The sequence below is a fragment of the Ixodes scapularis genome, unplaced genomic scaffold, assembly GCF_016920785.2.
Source record: "Ixodes scapularis isolate PalLabHiFi unplaced genomic scaffold, ASM1692078v2 PGA_scaffold7__128_contigs__length_106722199, whole genome shotgun sequence".
NCBI classification, from domain to species: domain Eukaryota; kingdom Metazoa; phylum Arthropoda; class Arachnida; order Ixodida; family Ixodidae; genus Ixodes; species Ixodes scapularis.
Window position 1 is genome coordinate 17,175,279 of NW_024609882.1, and position 19,301 is coordinate 17,194,579.

Here is a 19,301-nt window from a genome sequence, read left to right on the forward strand (position 1 = left end):
AGGTCTAACATGGCGAAGTGGTGAGGCGAGGACGGGCGGGAGCGCCCCGAGAGAGAAGACACGTCAGGTAGGGTCAAGGTCCAAACACGTACTGATTTATATGACGGTAAATAAACATGAAGGTCAAGCGCCACGGGGACGCGACCCTGACAACACGGGCGCAATGGTGGACAGTGGCGCCATCTAAGTAGTGTATATAGAACTTGCGAAAAATTTAAATAGTTGCTCTTTTAATACATTTTGTTAATTCTTACAAGGGATAACACCCGCACTGCACGCAGTGTACTGCAAGGTGTCCCCCCCCCACGCTTTGGGAACCATTAGACGGTGTTCACGCGCCCTTTCGTTAACGTTTCCGTCTAGTGACCATAGAACACATTTTTGGCAGCTTGTATGGAGCGGAGAAAACAACATTGACATCATACTTATTTTTTTAAGGCACGAGGCACGTGGCATTTGTTCAAAGTTTTGTTTGTCTTCTTGCAGTGTATTGACACAAAAGATACGCAACGAAAAATATCTAGACTGATGTTATAATAAAGTATTCCTTCGATCTTATATCTTAGCCAGGCTCGTTTTTTCGTGCTGCTACTGTACGTGCGATCGAAAGACACTTCGAAGATAACATCACAACGACCCCAGACCTTCTTTTGTTTCTCTCAAAGTCGTGCCACGTTTTTATCTTAAAGTCACGGGTGAATGCGAGTCAATTTACTGTCCGTTACCGGACATGAATAACGGACAAACAAACCTCCAAAAACAGATTTTTTTATAATTATTATTTATTAAAGAAATAAGTTCAACAACACGTGTTCTTCCTACGTCATGTCACGTCGAGCTTATACACGAACACAACCCTCTAACTCTTGCCCGCCGGGTCAGGGCGAGCTGGTCGTTGGGGGAGGGAGGGTTTAAGGGGACAGACTCACGTAATTTGGTAGAGGGCAGGGTGGTCTCTACAAAAGGGCCATCGGCTGGGTATTCTTCAGGAAAGGGTTTGTGCAATAAGGCTAAGTGTGTATGTGTTGTCTGAATTTGTGTCCAAGCTGTGGCCTCCTCTCCGGTCAACGTCTTGGGATCCTCGATTGGATCACTGCCCCTGCCCGTTTCCATCTGCATGAGCATCGTACCGGCCTGAGATCGAGCGACGCGTGACGCACGTCGAGGTTCCTGCGTGACGCACGTTAAAGGCCCTAGGGCTAACAGTGGTACTGCACCGGCTAAATTTATAGCCACCTACAGCAGACATCAGAGGTCCATTTGGGCTGACTAACGTCACGCTTTCTAAACAATCATCAGACAACACAATTATTACCAGTCCCGGTGATTAACCTTGACGGTACCTACCGCCTATACTCTTTGATCTAGAACTACCGGGCTTACTACATAAAAATTTGTCCTCGAGTCTATCTCCGCTCCATCCAGAAGGCGAGCGACTCGAGCACGAAGGCCATCAGAGCGAAGCTAACCGAGAGCCCCCAGAGGATGAAGACAGCGCTCAGGTCCTGGAAGAGCAGAGGCTTGTAGGACATTTCGCCTCCCGCGTTCTCCTCCTGCATCATGCGGCACCGCTCCCACTCCACCAGGCCGTCGGCGTACCATTTGGTAGCGAGGCCGGAGTCGATGACCGCTTGCACCCTGGACGACAAGAACGGAGACAACGTACATGCCTTACGAATCGCATACACCAATATGCCGTCTATACAAAACGAGCCCGCGTTTGCCCACACCAAGCACTGCGCATGAGCGGAAAGCAGATTCCCGCGTGAGGAAGCGTCCGCGCGTATGCGCAGTATCGACAGCAGCGCCAAACGCAACGGAGTGTCGTCAAGAAAAAAAAAAAAAAATGTCAGCGAGTTGATTTTTTTGTAGAATGTTTCACTTTCTCATTATCTCTGCGCACACTGCGTATAGGTCACGTCTGGATGGCTTAGCCTTCAGGGACTCTAAAAGACAAGAGCCTTGGGCATCTCACCCTAGGTCAATCCTGCGGGAGATGTGGTGCGCCAGCTTCCGAGAGTAGGCCATGGCGCAGAAGCGGGCAAAGATGAGTTCGGGAGCCACGTACAGGCTTCCGGTACGGCCGCACTGCTTCGACAGAAGGTAGAGCATGGAGTCCCTGTCATTGACGTACACGGCGCGACCGCTGTAGACCTGCGCCACGGCCGCGGGACTCTGCATCTCGGACAGCGGGACGAAGCCGCCGTGCTTCTGCGCCATCCGGCTCAGCATGCGCAGCGACTCCTTCTCGGAGGTCTGCACAAACCAAAGTCCCAAACAGCGTTGCGCCCGTTACCAAAAATAAGTAACGAAATAGTGTTACTCATTAGCCTAAAAAAATAAGATCGGTACACCTAAGCACTTCGTGGTGGTGGTGGTGGTGGTGGTGGTGTTTGCCTGACGTGAGGTTTTTCTCACTGGCTGTGGAAAAGTTTCACGGGCTAAGCACTTCGTATGAGTTGTGATTGTGAATGCGAAAGCATGCAAGCCGCTCGACCGCTCCCTTTTTCGTCTGCTGCGTACTTTTCGTCGCCCGTCGGTGCGTGTGCTCCCCTGGTGACCTTGGACGCTCCGCACTTATGGACACGCAGCGCCATGGGGTGAGCGGTCGTGGAAACTGACGAGCGCAGCGACCAGTGGGAGCCCCGTCGACGCGCACCAGCCAATCGAACCGAAGGAAACTAGATGCCGTTTTTGCGCTTTAAACTGATGACGTCAGCTCGCTCCATGAGACAGTTAATGTTTTTGCATTAATAGCTAACGCATTACGGAGCTCCGTTACCATTTTGAAAATGTAACGAAATACCGGTGTCGTTACTTGCCATGACTAACGGACGCTAGTTTTACGTTAGTTTGCAATGGGAAGGAGCTGAGCTAGTTGGTTGTACATACTTAGATTGTGGAAACCAGCTGAACTTACAGAAAAGGGTGAGGAGAGAAAGGAGAAAGGCATCCGATCGCTGGACTACCAACTATTTATTAACCCTCGGCTTCTTCTTCTACTGGTCTGGTGGCTGTCCTTTTCACGTCTTCTTCTTTTTCTTTTTTCTTGATCTTCCTCTATCTTCATGGGCATTTTCGTGTCGCAGGAACTTCTTTTCACTTGTTTGTAGGGCAATGGATAGTGAACTGACGCAGTTGTCTTTTTGTTGTTCTATGGCTAAGGCCTCAAGTAGTACTCGGGCGAACCGGTCTTTGTGGTGAGCTAGGATGCTTTATTACCGTTTCGAGCTACATCGGGCAAACGGGACGTTGTATAAATGACCGAACGCGAGAACATGCCGCAAACTTAAGAAACCTGGCTGCACCTGGACATCTAGCAGCTCATTGTAGAGAATGCATGTGTGAGGCTAAGCTCGAAACGGTTAGCATCCTAGCTCACCACAAAGACCGGTTCGCCCGGGAACTACTTGAGGCCTTAGCCATAGAACAACAAAAAGACAACTGCGTCAGTTCACCATCCATTGCCAGCTACAAACAAGTGGAAAGAAGTTCCTGCGACACGATAATGCCCATGAAGATAGAGGAAGATCAAGAAAAAAGAAAAAGAAGAAGACGTGAAAAGGACAGCCACCAGACCAGTAGAAGAAGAAGACGAGGGTTAATAAATAGCTGGTAGTCCAGCGATCGGATGCCTTTTCTCCTTTCTCTCCTCACCCTTTTCTGTAAGTTCAGCTGGTTTCCACAATCTAAGTACGTTAGTTTGTCGTTTCTTTGTGTTTCACTCTTAAGATTTGACAGCTGTTTATAATAAACCGACTCTATAAACTTCGACAAGAATACACTTGTTCAGAGTGATTATTTATTTATTTGTACTCTGCAGCGCCGGTGCATTATAGCAGAGGAGTGGGGGACAGATCACATTTATACGTTGGAAACTCACACAAAACAGCACAAGCCAGCAACCAACAATAAAAATAAACAAATCAAAACAACACACAATAATAAAATCTAAAAATTTCAAAAACGCCAAGAATACCAAGGCAATTCACATTGCATTGATCAGGTTAATAAAAGATTCACTGTCGCAGGATATGAAATGTATATCCTCGAACACGTGAAGTTTCGCGAGCGCTATTCCGAGAACTAAACCTTGCCCATAGCACCTGCCTGGAAAGAAGAAACCGCTATGAAAAGAACGCCACGTAACGGACGCAAAATAGACCTCTTCATGTAATCAAAGTTAAGCCAGTATAAAACAAACGTTATTTTATTCTGTTACAAACCATGCAACGTCGCATTTTCAATTAACGACACGTCAGAACCCGGCCACCGCTGACAGACTTGCTTTGGTTCAAAGCATGAAAACGACTACACCAAGGACGCTTAGGGGTTCCGCACTGCGATAATCTCGCGCCTTTTGGGCCCGGTCACGTCCCCTCGAGCTGGTGAACCGAAACGAGGAGGAGAGAAGCGAGGCCACTTCCCCTCATTCTCAAATTCTCCCGGAGGACAATGACGTCAAAGACCTCGCTTGATCGCGCCCTTCTTTTCCAAAAGTAATGGGATCCGTTTGAGATATCGATGTATGAGTGATGCTTTTGGAGTTCGTAGTGTCCCGTTCAACGCTTCTGCGGCCTTATTTTTGCGAAATCCAAATTTCGGTTCAGTATCCCTTTAACTGCAGGGATCCGTTCTAAGCGGTATTTGCGCAAAGTGCAAAAATCGTTGCATCGCCCCTTTAACACCGCAGCTTGAAATGCCAATGAAACGTTTAACCCCCAAAAGGAAAACGAAGCGCTAGATCTATTAAATATTTTCCAATATTCTTGTAAACCAACTTGCCTCCTCCAAGACGTTAAATTGTACAGCCGAAGGCTCTCGTTAAATCTCCAACTTTGTTGTCCGGGTAGCATTTATACTTTCTGGGACTGATAACGCAAGCTCAACAGGCTTGCAAAGACGGTGCGACCGGAAGTCGCTTTAGAGACAAGCGGCAGTTCGTGTTTGTAAACAGCAAAAAGGTATATACGACGCTCATCCAAATCGAAACGGGCAGGGGTGGCGACTGAAGCCAGGATCCCTGGGTTCTACATCGCGAGCTTCGCTCTACATGCTCGAAGCTGGTGTGACCTTTTACGTGAAATCTCGTTCCCAGCCGCCTAATAGGCCTATCCGTTATGGACGACGAAAAGATAATAAAAAGTTTCAACCTGCAAAAAGAAAAAAAAAATAGAGGGGAGGCAAAACGAAAATGTGTGACGGTTACGCTTATGTCCTAAATGCCTTCTACTGGCGTGGCGACGGCAAAACAAAGTTTTCGCCCATAATGGAACTGACGACAATTCAAGATGGCGGCGCCCTTGTAAAAAAGGTCTACACTACGTTCACCCGAGACTAGTAGCTCCGCCTTCAACGCGATCTAACTGGCTTCCACATTGCTTTGGTTGCGCGTGCCTGCGCGTTTACACTTGTGTTAGCTAAGGGCAGAAAACTCGCCTTGAAGGCGGAGCTTCTAGTTTGCTTGAAGGGGTACGGAAACGAAATGTTTGCTCTTATTTTTTTTGTTTAGATATGGTCTAAGTTGTGGCGGCAGCCTAAAACACTAGTCTAGACTATTGTTTCTACGCTGTTGAAGTTTAAAACGAATCAACAGTGTTCAAGATTGCCCCTGGTGGCGGTCTGTGAAACTCCGTTGAAATGCTGCCACATCATCGGCCTAATACAGCACCCAGTGGATTTGTAGTGATCAGCCGGCGCGAGAAGAAGAGGAAGAGGACAAGCAGCACGAGACAACTTTGGAAACGACGTTCGTCCCAGCTTCGCCACTCAGCCGCTTAACGCTTTTTAGATGCATATATGTATATATTAAATATTTATGTATTCCACACGCTACATATTGGTGACCCGATCTAAACGACATCAGCCTCCTGCAAGCTGCCTATAATCAGCTGTGTTCATGGTGAGCTACTCAACACATTCATTTTTTCACAATGGACGTTCGCAACGACGTGGATTCTTCTGAAACGCCCACCGCGGTACAGGCGACGGCAGCCCCGACCAAGTTTCCAGAATTTTGGTCTTAGGATTCAGAACTATGGTTTCTAACTGCCGAGTCGATATTTCGCAAACATCGCATCACATCCTCTCTTACCAAGTTTGACTACGTGGTTGCCGCTCTTTCCCAGTCAACCGCAGCCATCGTCCGTGACATCTTGCGCTCTCCGCCTGAAGAACAGCCCTACGAGACGTTACGTACGGAACTCGTGCGGCGTACGACGGATTCTGAGCCTCGACGGATACAGCAGCTGCTTACAGCCGAAGAGTTGGGAGACAGAAAACCCACAGAACTTCTCCGACGAATGGAGCAACTTCTCGGTGATAAGGCAGGGACTATGGACACGTCAATCTTGCGAGAACTTTTTCTCCAACGTCTGCCGCAGCAAATTAGGCTCGTCCTGACCACTACCACCACGGAGTCCGTCACGACACTGGCTCGCATGGCAGACCAGATGATGGACGTCTACTCACCTGGAATATCATCCGTCCATTCACAGACGATCAACCCGACGTCACGCCTATCTGTGGCTGATCACAACGCCCAGCCACAAGCCCCGGATCTCCTGGCAGCCTATGTGCGCATGGAACAGAAGATCGACGACCTCAGCAGACAGTTTCGAAACATTCAACAACGACCCTCAAGATCATCGCGCAGTACCGAAGTCACTACTGCCAACCGTCGAGTAAATGTCGACAACCGAACCACCACCTCGTCGAGTGCCTCTACTCAGCAACAGCAGTGCTGGTATCACCTCCGTTATGGGAACGCTGCTCGCCAGTGCCGACAGCCATGTTCCTTTTCGGAAAACGGGATGGGCACTCGCTGAAGGCGGCAAACATCGAGAGCCCTACATCATCAAACCGCCTGTTTTACGTGACCGATCGTTCAACCAAAGTTCGCTATTTAGTAGACACTGGCGCCGAAGTCAGTGTAGTCCCTCCTACATCAGAGGATCGCCGATATCGACAAGAAACTCCCCCGCTTCAAGCGGTGAATGGATCCACAATAAAAGCCTATGGAGAAAAGTCACTGACTTTGAACATCGGTCTCCAGCGGACATTTCGTTGGATCTTCATGATCGCTGACGTGAGGCAGGCCATCATCGGGGCGGACTTCTTAAGACGATTCGGTCTCACCGTCGATTTACGGCACTATCAACTCATCGATACCGAGACGCAACTTCGCGTCCAAGTGTTGGTATCCAAGACACCACCTCTGAGTCCTTTTCTTCCACGTGCGGAGACCGACTCAAAGTGGAAAAGCATCGCGGACGAGTTTCCCTCTGTGTTCGGGCCAAACACGGTTCAACGGTCGGTTGAACACAATATTACCCACCACATTAAGACAACAGGCCCTCCTGTCTTTGCACGCCCACGTCGCCTACCACCAGAACGACTTCAGATTGCCATCACGAGGGATCTTCGAGTCCCTGGTCTTCAGCTCTACACATGGTGCCAAAAAAGGGGGGCGACTGGCGACCATGTGGGGATTATCGGGCCCTCAACCAAGCTACGGTTCCCGACCGTTACCCTATACCCCATCTTCAAGACTTTGGTGGATTACTTCAGGGTGCTACGATCTTCAGTAAAATAGACCTCGTCAAAGCATACCACCAGATTCCCATCGAACCCGAAGACATTCCAAAGACTGCAGTCACAACTCCGTTCGGATTGTACGAGTTCGTGCGAATGCCTTTCGGCCTTCGCAACGCAGCTCAAACCTTCCAGCGGTTCATAGACCAAGTGCTGCGTGGGATGTCCTTCTGCTTCGCATATCTGGACGACATCCTGATTTTCAGCACCACGCCTGAAGAGCATGCCAGCCACCTCCGGCAACTGTTCACACGACTGGCAACATATGGCCTGGTTGTAAATGCGACGAAGTGCGAGTTCGGCGTCAAGGAGCTAGATTTTCTTGGACATCACGTAGATTCTCGGGGAATCCAACCGCTTCCTGACAAGGTGGCAGTAATTCGCAGTTTCCCCCAACCACCAACAGCAACAAAACTTCGAGAGTTTCTTGGACTCGTCAACTTTTATCGTCGGTTTATCCCTCACTGCGCCCATATGTCCCAACCGCTATACGACCTCCTCCAAAACCCAAAGATGAAGGCAACACCGCTGCAATGGACGCAGAAAGCGGAGGACGCCTTTAGAGCAGTGAGAGAGGCCATCGCAAATGTCACCATGTTGATGCACCCTAGAAGTGACGTGCCCATTTCTCTTATCGTCGACGCCTCAGACACCGCCGTCGGGGCTGTCCTCCAACAACTGGTTGGGAACACCTGGCATCCTCTCGCATTTTTTTCGAAGGGTTTAAGTGCCACTGAAGCTCGCTACAGCACATTTGGTCGAGAGCTCCTTGCTATTTACCTCGCCATACGACATTTTCGACACTTCATCGAGGGCCGCCAATTTTATGTTCTCACTGATCATAAACCTCTCACGTACGCACTAACATCAAACAGCGCGGCACATACGCCTCGAGAAGTACGACACCTTCTCTATATATCAGAATTTACTACTGATATTCGATTCGTGAAAGGTTCTGACAACACCGCAGCCGATGCACTTTCCAGGCTAGGTGTCAACCTCTGCATCTCCGACTGTCCCGAGATATCCTACACGGAACTTGCGGCAGCCCAACGAGAAGACACAGAACTCCAACGCCTACGAACATCATCTAAAACACTCACCTTCGAGGACATCCAGATGCATGGTTCTTCTGTCACTGTGGCCTGCGAAATGTCCACTGGCCGTCCCCGCCCGTTTGTACCCCTAGCATTCCGTCGCAAGGTTTTTGAGGCTGTCCACTCACTGTCTCATCCCGGAATTCGTGCTACACAACGACTCGTGGGATCTCGGTTCGTTTGGCCACGCATGAATACAGAAGTGCGAGAGTGGACAAGAACATGCATCCAATGTCAACGAAGCAAGGTTCAACGCCATACTGTGACCCCGCTGACCGCCTTCAACCCTCCTGACGCGCGATTCATCCACATTCATGTCGATATTGTCGGCCCGCTTCCCCCATCGCACGACTGCCGTTACCTGTTGACCTGCGTTGACAGGTTTACTCGATGGCCAGAAGTGGCCCCCATGAAAGACATAACAGCACAGACTGTCGCCCGCACGCTCGTCGAAATGTGGATAAGCCGGTTTGGCGTACCCGAGACCATTACAACAGATCGCGGACGACAATTCGAATCGCTACTGTTTCAGAATCTGTCTCAGCTCTTGGGCACACACCACATACACACTACCGCCTACCATCCGATGTCCAACGGAATGGTCGAACGTTTCCACCGGCAATTGAAAGCGGCCATCAAAGCCCAAGATAAAACACTTTCGTGGACAGAGACCCTTCCCTTGGTTATGCTCGGCATTCGGACAGCGTTCAAGAGCGATCTGAACTGCACCGCAGCGGAGTTGGTGTATGGGACGTCCCTTCGCATCCCGGGAGAGTTCTTTCACAAAGCCAGCAATCCCGCAATTGCCAGCGCGGAAGATTATGTTCATCGGTTGCGGCTCCTGATGCAGGACTTGCGGCCTGTGCCTTCACGAGTTCCTTCCACACGGAGCACCTTTATCAGCACAGACCTCGCAAAGTGTAAACACGTTTTTCTTCGAAACGAAGGCGTCAAAACGCCACTCCAACCTCCGTATGAAGGTCCGTTCCCCGTTATACACAGAGATACGAAGACGTTCACGATCCTTGTTAAGAACAAAGAACAAGTGGTAGCTATCGACCGAGTCAAGCCCGCCCACCTGGACTCAACCGCAACACCGCCTTTCCCACCTCCTTCTCATCCGACCTCGACCAGGCGTCCCCAGAAAAACTATGCGTGACACGGTTGCTCTTAGCGCTAAAAAGAAAACGCTTGGTCACTGCGCCTCCATGCTAGGGGGGGAATATTGTAGTGATCAGCCGGCGCGAGAAGAAGAGGAAGAGGACAAGCAGCACGAGACAACTTTGGAAACGACGTTCGTCCCAGCTTCGCCACTCAGCCGCTTAACGCTTTTTAGATGTATATATGTATATATTAAATATTTATGTAGTCCACACACTACAGATTCCTTAAATACACAACTTACAGGTGTCGCCATTGCTGGGTACTGACGGTTATTACTACTCCTGCTTCTGCGGCGTGAAACTAACACGGTGAACCGAACGCTTCTGGCACATAAATTACCAGCATGGCCGCGAATGACGTTACGGTCAAGCTACGTATAAACCATAGGGCGTATAGTCCTCAGATATTACTACGAACCGAGGTTGTCACACGTTGACGCCACCAAGCGGCAACGCTCGCAACTACAGTACCCTTGGCCGTGCAGAGGCCCTTGACGTCACGAGCGCGATACGCATTGCGCTTCTCGCTGGCCGATCGTGAAGCGAGATCTCCCAATTTTTCATGGGAGGAGACTCACCCGGATGTAGAACTCGTACCCGGTGTCCTTCCAGATCATCGGGCGAATCTTGGGATGGAGCACGACATCGTCGATAGAGCTGAAGCGAGGGGGCTCCGTCTTAATGGACATGCAGGCCTTCATGTGTCCTGCGAAGGCGTTGGTGAGCACCAGCACCGTCAACCACCAGGTGGCCATCATGAGGCGCCCTGGAGTCGTCCGAATCGCCGCATCCAACCCTGAACCAGAGAATGGGGACAATATAACTTAGAGACAAGCAGTCTTGGGTAAGTTACTTTTAAAAAGTAATTCGTTACAGTTACAGTTACTTTCAGAAAAAAGTAGTGAAGTTACCGTTACAGTTACCGCAACAAAAGAGTAACTCGTTACAGTTACAGTTACTTTTAAAAAGTAACGACGTTACTTTTCAGTTACTTTTGTATAACAAAAAAAAATTTAGGAAAAACTAGAAAACGCTTTTCACCAAGTTCTATTGCATAAAATTAAAAAGTATGCTTCTTACTTTATATTGTAACTTAGCAGCAGTTGCTTCTCGAAATTAGTGTCTTCCGCCGAATTCATAGATCCCACTTCACTCGAACTTAACTTCCAACGCCCTTGAGTGGGTGTCATTACGTTTCATAAATCCCCCTTCACTCGAAACGCTCCCTCGCCTCGCACTTCACTCGGACTTTTCTCGAAAAAATTCAAGTGAGCGGTGGCACCGCCCTTCAACTACACTCGAGCCTCCCTTCATCGCAAAAGATGGCGGGTTACCCGGGTTATCGGAGTGATGCCGCTCGCAGGATCGCGTCTTTTGAGTTCGCTACTCGTGCGTGCGACCTTGTGTTCGGCGTTATGTACCCGCTCGGTCCGTCGGTGCCGCGGCGTAATCTATCGGACCGCCTGAACCCGATGGAGCTGTACAGTGACCGCCAGTTCCTCGCGAGATATCGCTTTACGAAGACGACGGTGAGGGAACTCCTGGCGCTGCTGCCTCTCCAGCAAACCGGCGACAACCGAGGACTGCCGCTCACCCCCCTGCTCCAGTTGCTGGTCACCCTTCGCTTTTACGGCGCCGGGACCTTCCAGATGGTAGCGGGAGACCTGGTGCATGTCTCCCAGCCGACTGTCTGCCGCACAGTGAGGACGGTGACGACGCTCATCGCGAGGGTGCTCTTCCGAAGGCTGGTGCACTTCCCGGCTGCGTCGGAGTACCACGGCGTTATGCGCGACTTCTACGCAATGGGGCAGTTTCCTGGCGTCACGGGTTGCATCGACTGCACCCACGTGCGCATCAGAAGCCCCGGCGGAGATGATGCGGAAGTTTATCGCAATAGGAAAGGAGTCTTCTCCCTGAACGTCCAGGTGAGCTCATATTTCTTATACCCCCTTTATTGACGTAGCTTGCCTACTAAACTGCCAGGCTGGGAAGCATGGGTAATGCTCACGCAAAACGATTTCAGCTGTTCAACCCGATCATTGTAAAACATAGGGAAACCCTTTCATCAGCTGTGTTGTTGCTGCTTATTGTACACCTCTGGGCCCGCTCGAAATAGCCATTGCACAGCCTATACCTAGCTTGCATATGCGACGTTATTTACGGGCAACAGGCACGTAGCCAGCCCCGGGGGGGGGGGGGGGGGGGGGGGGGGGGGGCAGTTGTTTCACTTGTTTTCGAGCATGAGCCAACTGGCCCAAATTGCCGTATTAATGCAATGTTATATACCTGCAGGCCATCACCGGCCCACAGCTACAGTTCTTTGAGGTTGTGGCAAGTTGGCCAGGATCTGTGCACGACAGCCGCATCTTTGATGGCAGTCGTGCGCGTGCCCTTTACGAGGAGAGCAGAGTGCCCGGCGTCCTGCTGGGGGATATGGGCTATGCCTGTCTCCCTTTCCTGATGACGCCGCTCGCAAACCCTGGAGCGGCAAATAGTCCCGGAGGGAGGTAAGCCAAATCATCGGCAGAAGTATAAGATTTGTTTTGGTACTGCACTGACAACATCACTAATGTCTGTAATAGCAGGCAGTCATTGCCGGTGACAAACAGTTCTTCAAGCGTTTCATGGACAGATCACTTCGCCGATATCCAATGTTCTTTCCTACCTTGCCGAACCCTTGGCGGTTTCGACAAGGCTTGGTGCAAGCTCGAACTTGAGATTATTTTAGCACCGAGATGTTTCAATGGCGCCCTGTTATGGTTTCCATCCGTGACGTCACGAGTGGGATTTGCCTCGACGTGACGTCACCAGTTGTTATCCTGTCTACTTACCATCAGGTGCGACGACGACTTCGGTGGTGTGTTTAAAAAGCACAGTGGAAGCTAGGAGTCATTGCAATCCGAAAGTAACACCGTCAAAGCTGACAATCTGACAATGCTCATATGCCCACGGTTTGGCCAATCGTCGAAAGCTGACCGCAGCGGCGCTTTTGGTCGCGCACATCGCTAATGAACCATTTCCCCTAGCAGAGCGGAGCAAAGCGAGGTGTGATCGTGTGGTCTGTTTAAGACATAGCTTGCCCCGCCGTCGGTGGTTCATTCACTAAAAAGTAAATTCAGTCTAATTTTTCTTTTTCAGCATTAGGCAAATGAAAAAAAAAACATAAGATTTGACGACCGCGACCACTAAATTCAATCCACCTAGCAGAAGAAAACGTTTGTCGACGAAATGTCGTAAGAACGAAAAAGTTTCCATGAGATGTCAACAGTATCATGAAGCCGTGCGTGCACGAAAAGTTGTCAATAAAACATATCTAACCTCGACAAAAGAATGTCAACCTGTTATTTCCATACTGAAAAAGAAAATACAGTGATTGCAAGTATGTTCCCAGATGCCTAAAAATCGATCACATGCCTTATAATTTGATTTAGGTACAACAAGGCCCAGATCCGAACGAGGAACTCCGTCGAGAGGGCCTTTGGGGTCTGGAAGAGACGATTTCCCTGTTTGGATATGCGGCTCCAGCACAAGACTCGCCACTCATGCAGCATCATCACCGCGTGTGCGGCTTTGCATAATCTGGGACGTGCAAGAACTGAGCCCCTACCTCCTCCTCCACCCCCGCCACCAAGTCCCAGGGCACGGAATGCCAGAAGGCGGCGGCAGCCACACCTGCCACCGATTCTCCCGGAGGACTCTCCTTCGGGTCTGCGTATCCGGCAGAACATCATTCTGCTGAGCTTTACGTGAGCTGCACGTAGGCTCAAGAGGCCCATCACACAGGCCATGAAGGTGAGGAGTCGTACTTCCAAGTGTGTGATACTTCAGTTTGACTTTAAAAGTGAACCATCAGTAAAGCAGGCATAGCAGTTTGAACATGATTTATTGTGCAGCCTTCTGGCTCAGCTCCTGCAGCAGTATGTTTTCCTTGATACACAGGAGCTTCATCTCCATTTCGTGAATGGCATTTCTTTTTTTCAGCTCGTCCTCGCGCAATTTAATTTCCATTTCATGCAGCGCAGCTCTCTTGCTGAGTGCGTCGCGGTGGTCCTGTTCAAGGAAGTTGCAGCGCAGGGCATGCTCCTGCTGGACAAAGGCCATCCTCATATCGTTTTCCTCTGCGAGGCTCCTTTCCAGCAGCGCCATACGTCCTCCGACCTGGCGGGCACCACTGCCCACAGCTGCTGCCGCACTACCACTGTTGCACGCTGCAGCAGCCGCAGGTGTAGGAGCTGGTGACCCTGCAGTAGATGTCTGGCTAATCAGGCAAGCTGCTGGGGCTGCTGCAGGTCTATCAGCGATGCAGGCAGCCGCTGGTGACAGTGGTGCACCGACGTCTGAGGCAGGCCCAGCTGGTGAACCGGGCTCCTCTGCAATTGAAAGAACACGTAGAAGTTATGAAGTGAACAATGGGACATACATGAAGAGTAGAAAGGGTTTTTATAAGTTTGAGATTGTATTTTTGTTTTTCATGCAGTTGCAATTTGAAGTATTTGATTTTTTTTTTCTGCTGCTGATCTAATGTGTAACAATGTTTTCATCCATTTTGAACCTGTGCCATAAACTAGGCCACTAGATCACTTAACCGTTTCCACCTTTTGGAGTGCTTGGTATAGATATTTCTTGGCAGAAATCATGCTATGATTATTTTAATACCCTGTGCTGTTTGTTTCTTTGTCAGGGGAGTATGGTCATTGTTAGTCTGCAGTAGTTGCCATGTACTGTTTTGAAGCTGTATGGAACCCAGCCCTGCAATGATATATGTTACCTTGTACATAAGTAATGTACATGCTGTTCGCACCATTTGTTCATTTTTACTAAATAATCTTGAAATTGAATGTTGTCATGCACACTTTTTACTTTGTTATTGACGACACAGTCATCTGCAACAAGATTAATATTAGATGAGATGGTTGCTGCAAGGTCATTCATGATTATTAAAAAACGTAGGGGTGCCAGTATGTACTACTGAGGAACACCAGGTGAAACATTTCTGAAGGCAGACTCATTATGATCTATAACCGTATCCATGCATATCCATGAGAAGATCAGTGGGTAAAGACGAAAAGGTATCAGTTTAGAAAGTACAGGTCAAGACATGGAAACGGTTCAAGCATTCTACCCAAGTCGGCATCAAGAGGGTCCTCCTCGCCGTCCAGCATCGGCTGCAGTAGTCGGAGAACTGGGAGGCTGCAGACCGGGGGCAGATAGGGTGCCCCATCGCTGTCCTCCATATTTTCCTGTCTGTTGAACACGTGTGAGGCCACCGCCCCAACCAGCACGGAGGTGGCGCTCATTGGCTTGCCAGGTGGCCCCCCTCCTAAAGGAGCAAACAGTAGTCAATCTAGGCACTCCAAGTTCTAATGTTATCTAAGATCTGTTTTCCTTTTTAAATATACCCCGATTTATAGGCATGCATTTGCTGATAGGGAATGTTCATCCCCTCTGCCCCATGCGTAATGAAATGAAATATTGAGCATCTGGGTGTTGTCAGTTGTGATCTACTGTACATGTCCGCCGCAAAAACTGCAAGTAGAATTACTGATTTAACGGTAGTATTATATCGTGCTGCGGTTCCGTTCATGCTGCTCCATTGTCAGGTTACTACGGTATTCAACTGACAGCATTAGGTTGCATAACCGACTTGTCTGCGCACGTTCACGCTCCATCCCCCATGACAGGTATTCCAGAAACAACAGTTCGAAACAAGGGCGAATTTGTGACCGACAGTTCGGGCTACAAATGTGACCCATCGCTCATTCCGAGGCACTTTCAGCGCGATGAGAAACCTGAACGAGAGACTTGCCTGTTTTGTGGACCTTGTTTTTTTCTTTGGAATGGTCCTTCTTCGCTTTGGCCTTCACATTTTCCCACCATTTTTTTAGCTGTTTCACGTCCCGTCGATATACACCGTGGTTGCAGTTATACTCGTTGCAGAGTCGAATCCAAGTTGCCTTTTTTTTGTTTAACGACGATTCGTCGGTCTTTTTACATTCGATGATTTTTTTGTACGTCATTACAAGTTCCATCAGTATTGCCTTTTCGATCTCTGTGAACCGCGCAGCGGGTGCCTTGGCCTTATCCATTACACGCTACGGAAATGAAAACTTTAAAAGAACAAACCAGCAGGGCAAGTAAACACGAAAAGGCAACGGCGGTGGTGGCGTTGGAACAAGGATATCGGAAGGACTTGGAATGTATTCAGCATGGATATTGATGGCTATATTGCTGGCCAATTTAGTTTGAAAGAAGATGCACGAGCTACGTTTTTTTCTGAAATCGCAACATGTTTGTTATGTGCTAATATTTCTTTATAAACACAAATTATGTAAACACACTAAGAATTAACTTACTTTTGTGGTCTTACGCAAAGTATAAATATAAATTTCTTTTCTACTCTCGCTCCCGGACGCATCCCGTAGAAGGGCTCCCTTCACTTGCTCGAGTGAAAGCGAAGTGCCATTTCAGAATGGTAAACCTCACTTCAAGTGGAAGTGCCCCTTCAACCGCCCTTCTGTAAGTGAAGGGTCGCCCTTCACTTGGCATGACTCGGAGTGACATCTATGAATTCGGCGGAGTTTCCCTTGTTTGATAAGGAGCACGTCCCTGCCCTTCTTGAACAGCCGCTCATCTGGCGCGCTGGATGGGACTGCTGTGTTGTGTCGCAGGAACAGGCTTTAGATTGCCGGGCAGACGTTGAGGCAATAGAATGTCGTTTCCTGCTCTGAAGTTGTTAGTAACCGCCTACGCCACAGCAAAATACTCTCTGTACGGCGGCCACGGTAGTCCTTCTTTGTTGTCATCAACATTCATATCCTTGGCAGCACAGGCATATTGCTGGCTCGTTGATGGTTGCGCTGGGTTCATGGAGTCCCTGGACATATTTCAGTTCGTACCCGGCGAGCCAGAAACAAACCCCGCGTAAACAATAGTAACTTTTGCCTCGACTGCTGACACTACGCCGGAGTAGTTCCGCAAATCAAAATACAAAAAATTCGCAGTGTCCTCCGCGTGTATTGTTGTTTCACGGTTAATTCACACGATTAAAAGCGTTTGCGCAGAAAAAAAAAACGCAACAGAGATAGGGCTTCAAGATACTATGATGCAATTGTTCAGTCACAAAGTACAAGAGCATGCGTAAAGATAACTGGATATTTTTTTCATAAAATCTACACGTGGCTATATTCGGGTCGTGACTCGCGAGAAAGAACGTATTCACAAGTTTGTGCAAAAATAACTTGACACTCGAAATGTCGGAAGAGACAATTTGGAAAGCGCAAATAATTTTAAATTGTACTCGTTCAGTGGTATAATATTTATAAAAAAACTGGAAAGTAACGAGAAAAGTAACGTCGTTACTTTCATCGTTACCTCAGAAACAGTAATAGAACTACAGTTACAAGTTACATTTTTAAAAAGTAACTCGTTACAGTTACAAGTTACCAAAAAAGTAACGAAGTTACAGTAACGCGTTACTAGTAACGCGTTACTACCCAAGACTGAAGACAAGGCTGTCGCAATGATGGCATCACGCAGCGTCTCCTGGTTTGAGTAAGCATCGCCACCAGCGCGCCTTACAGCGTCTCCCGTTGAGCGTGACGATATCACACAGCGACGCCAAGACGGACGCGTCTACCCCTTTGCGGCGGCTCTCGTGAGCTTCGGTGAGTTTGCCGCTAGAGGCGGGTCGGGCGGTCCACTAACGATGATGACGTCATGCGCGAACCTCGTCTTCTGTTGAGCAGACGCGACGTTGTCAAGGCAGCGCTGAGAGCACTAAACAACCTGAGTACCATTGATCCATGCGCGGAATGGTCATCCGTTTCGCGCATAAAGGATGGTTGACACACTCGCGACTGTGTACACGGCCGAGTGCCTCGTGATCTCTTACGACAAGAGAACACACTGGTACGCTGGCGCCATCTATGAGGAGAAACTGGAACTGCATTTCACCGGGGAAAAGGTTTCGCAGTATTTTCGAGATCAAATGTATACCTACCATCCACGAGAAACGGTCATTTAAACTAACCCTGACCCGGAACTATTCCCAACGCCAACGGCGTGCCTTAAATCCCCCTTTTTTGTTTTCTGCTTCACATTTTGGTCGCCATGCCGCGCCATTTTTGCTGCACGCTTGAATGGACGCGAGCTACGAGCTTCTCCCATTCACAACTTTTCCGCTGGCCGGCGACGGCTCTGCTGGAGCTGAAAATAAAATGTAGAGGGTGAGGCAGCGTTAGGGCCGGCACATTTGACAGGCCTCGCAGAATTCGAATTCCAAGCGTACATACCTGAAACTAGGCGCGCGAACGTCGTTTCGCAAGAAGTTTTATGTCCAGTTATTTTAGAGCTCAACTCAGAGGTGGCAAAATATTAAAAATAAAGCAAAAAATAAAAGACGTTCACAAATCTCTGTAACGCGAAATTAGAGCGCAGCTCTTGAGGAGGTGGAAGAGGAGGGGAGGGTACGGAGGGGACGGTATGCCCCTCTTCCTCCTCCTCTCTTTCTCCCCTTTTTCTATGCTCCTCGTCCTCCCCTCCTTTCCTTCTCGTCTTCCTCCTCTCCGGCTTCTTCCTTTTTTCCTCCTCCTCCACTTCTTTCTCCTCTCCCCTCCTCATTTCCTCCTTCTTTTCCGTACTTTCCCTCCTCCTCCTGCGTACCTTCCCATCCTTCTCCTCCGTACCCTCCCCTTCTCCTCCTCCGTACCCTCCCCTCCTCCTACAGTTTCCCCACTAAATTTACATGAAAAATTAACGCCATGTGACCTCAACACCAATTCAGTTTCCTCGCTAAATTTAGTGGGGAACTGAGTTGGTGTTAAGGTCACGTAGCATCAATTTTTCCGCTACATTTAGCGGAAAAACTGAATTTCTTCATACGTGACGGGATAAAATCATCTAACATAATTTTTCGCGCTAAATTTAGTGGTGAAACTGAACTGGTGTTGAGGTCACGTCACGTTAATTTTCCCGCTAAATTTAGCGGGGAATTGAATTGCCGTCGAGGTCACGTGACGTCAATTTTACCGCTAAATCTAGCGGAGAAACTGAATTTCTTCATAGGGGACGTGACACTAAGCCATATGACGTCATTTTCTCCGCTAAATTTAGCTGGGAAACTGGATTGGTATTGCGGTCAAGTGACGTCAATTTTCCCGCTAAATTTAGCGCGGTTACGCCGACGCCGACGGCAACGCCGACCACGCGAAGCCTGGAAGCATCGCCTAAGAGCTGCGCTCTAAAACAAAGGCCACGTTTTTTTTTTTTTTTTTCATTATCGTGTTTGCTAGCAAATAAATGTCGACACGACACTCCGGACAGCTACCGCCATCTATGAGCGACGGCGGCAACCAGGCAGCCGGCTTGCCGGTTGTCTGGTTGCCACCGTCGCTCATAGATGGCGGCGACCTTTCCAGCCTTTCCATTCTGGCTCGCCGACTTGCGGCCG

The 19,301-nt window shown here is 49.1% G+C and overlaps 2 protein-coding genes across 2 annotated transcripts; both read right to left on the reverse strand.

Annotated features, from left to right (window-relative positions):
* Positions 1 to 321: 321 nt before the first annotated feature.
* On the reverse strand, positions 322 to 17,543 carry LOC115325960 (the record flags this gene model as incomplete). The annotated part of the gene is made up of 4 exons (XM_040222488.1): positions 322 to 1,638; positions 1,976 to 2,256; positions 10,432 to 10,649; positions 17,432 to 17,543. Coding segments are annotated over 4 exons (843 nt in total), but the record flags the coding sequence as incomplete, so codon positions are not given.
* Positions 13,654 to 15,344, reverse strand: LOC120850123. The gene is made up of 2 exons (XM_040222489.3): positions 14,976 to 15,344; positions 13,654 to 14,223 (listed from the first exon to the last, which is right to left on the reverse strand). The coding sequence occupies exons 1-2, from the start codon at positions 15,148 to 15,150 to the stop codon at positions 13,736 to 13,738; spliced, it is 663 nt and encodes a 220-aa protein (XP_040078423.1). The 5' UTR covers positions 15,151 to 15,344; the 3' UTR covers positions 13,654 to 13,735.
* Positions 17,544 to 19,301: the final 1,758 nt, after the last annotated feature.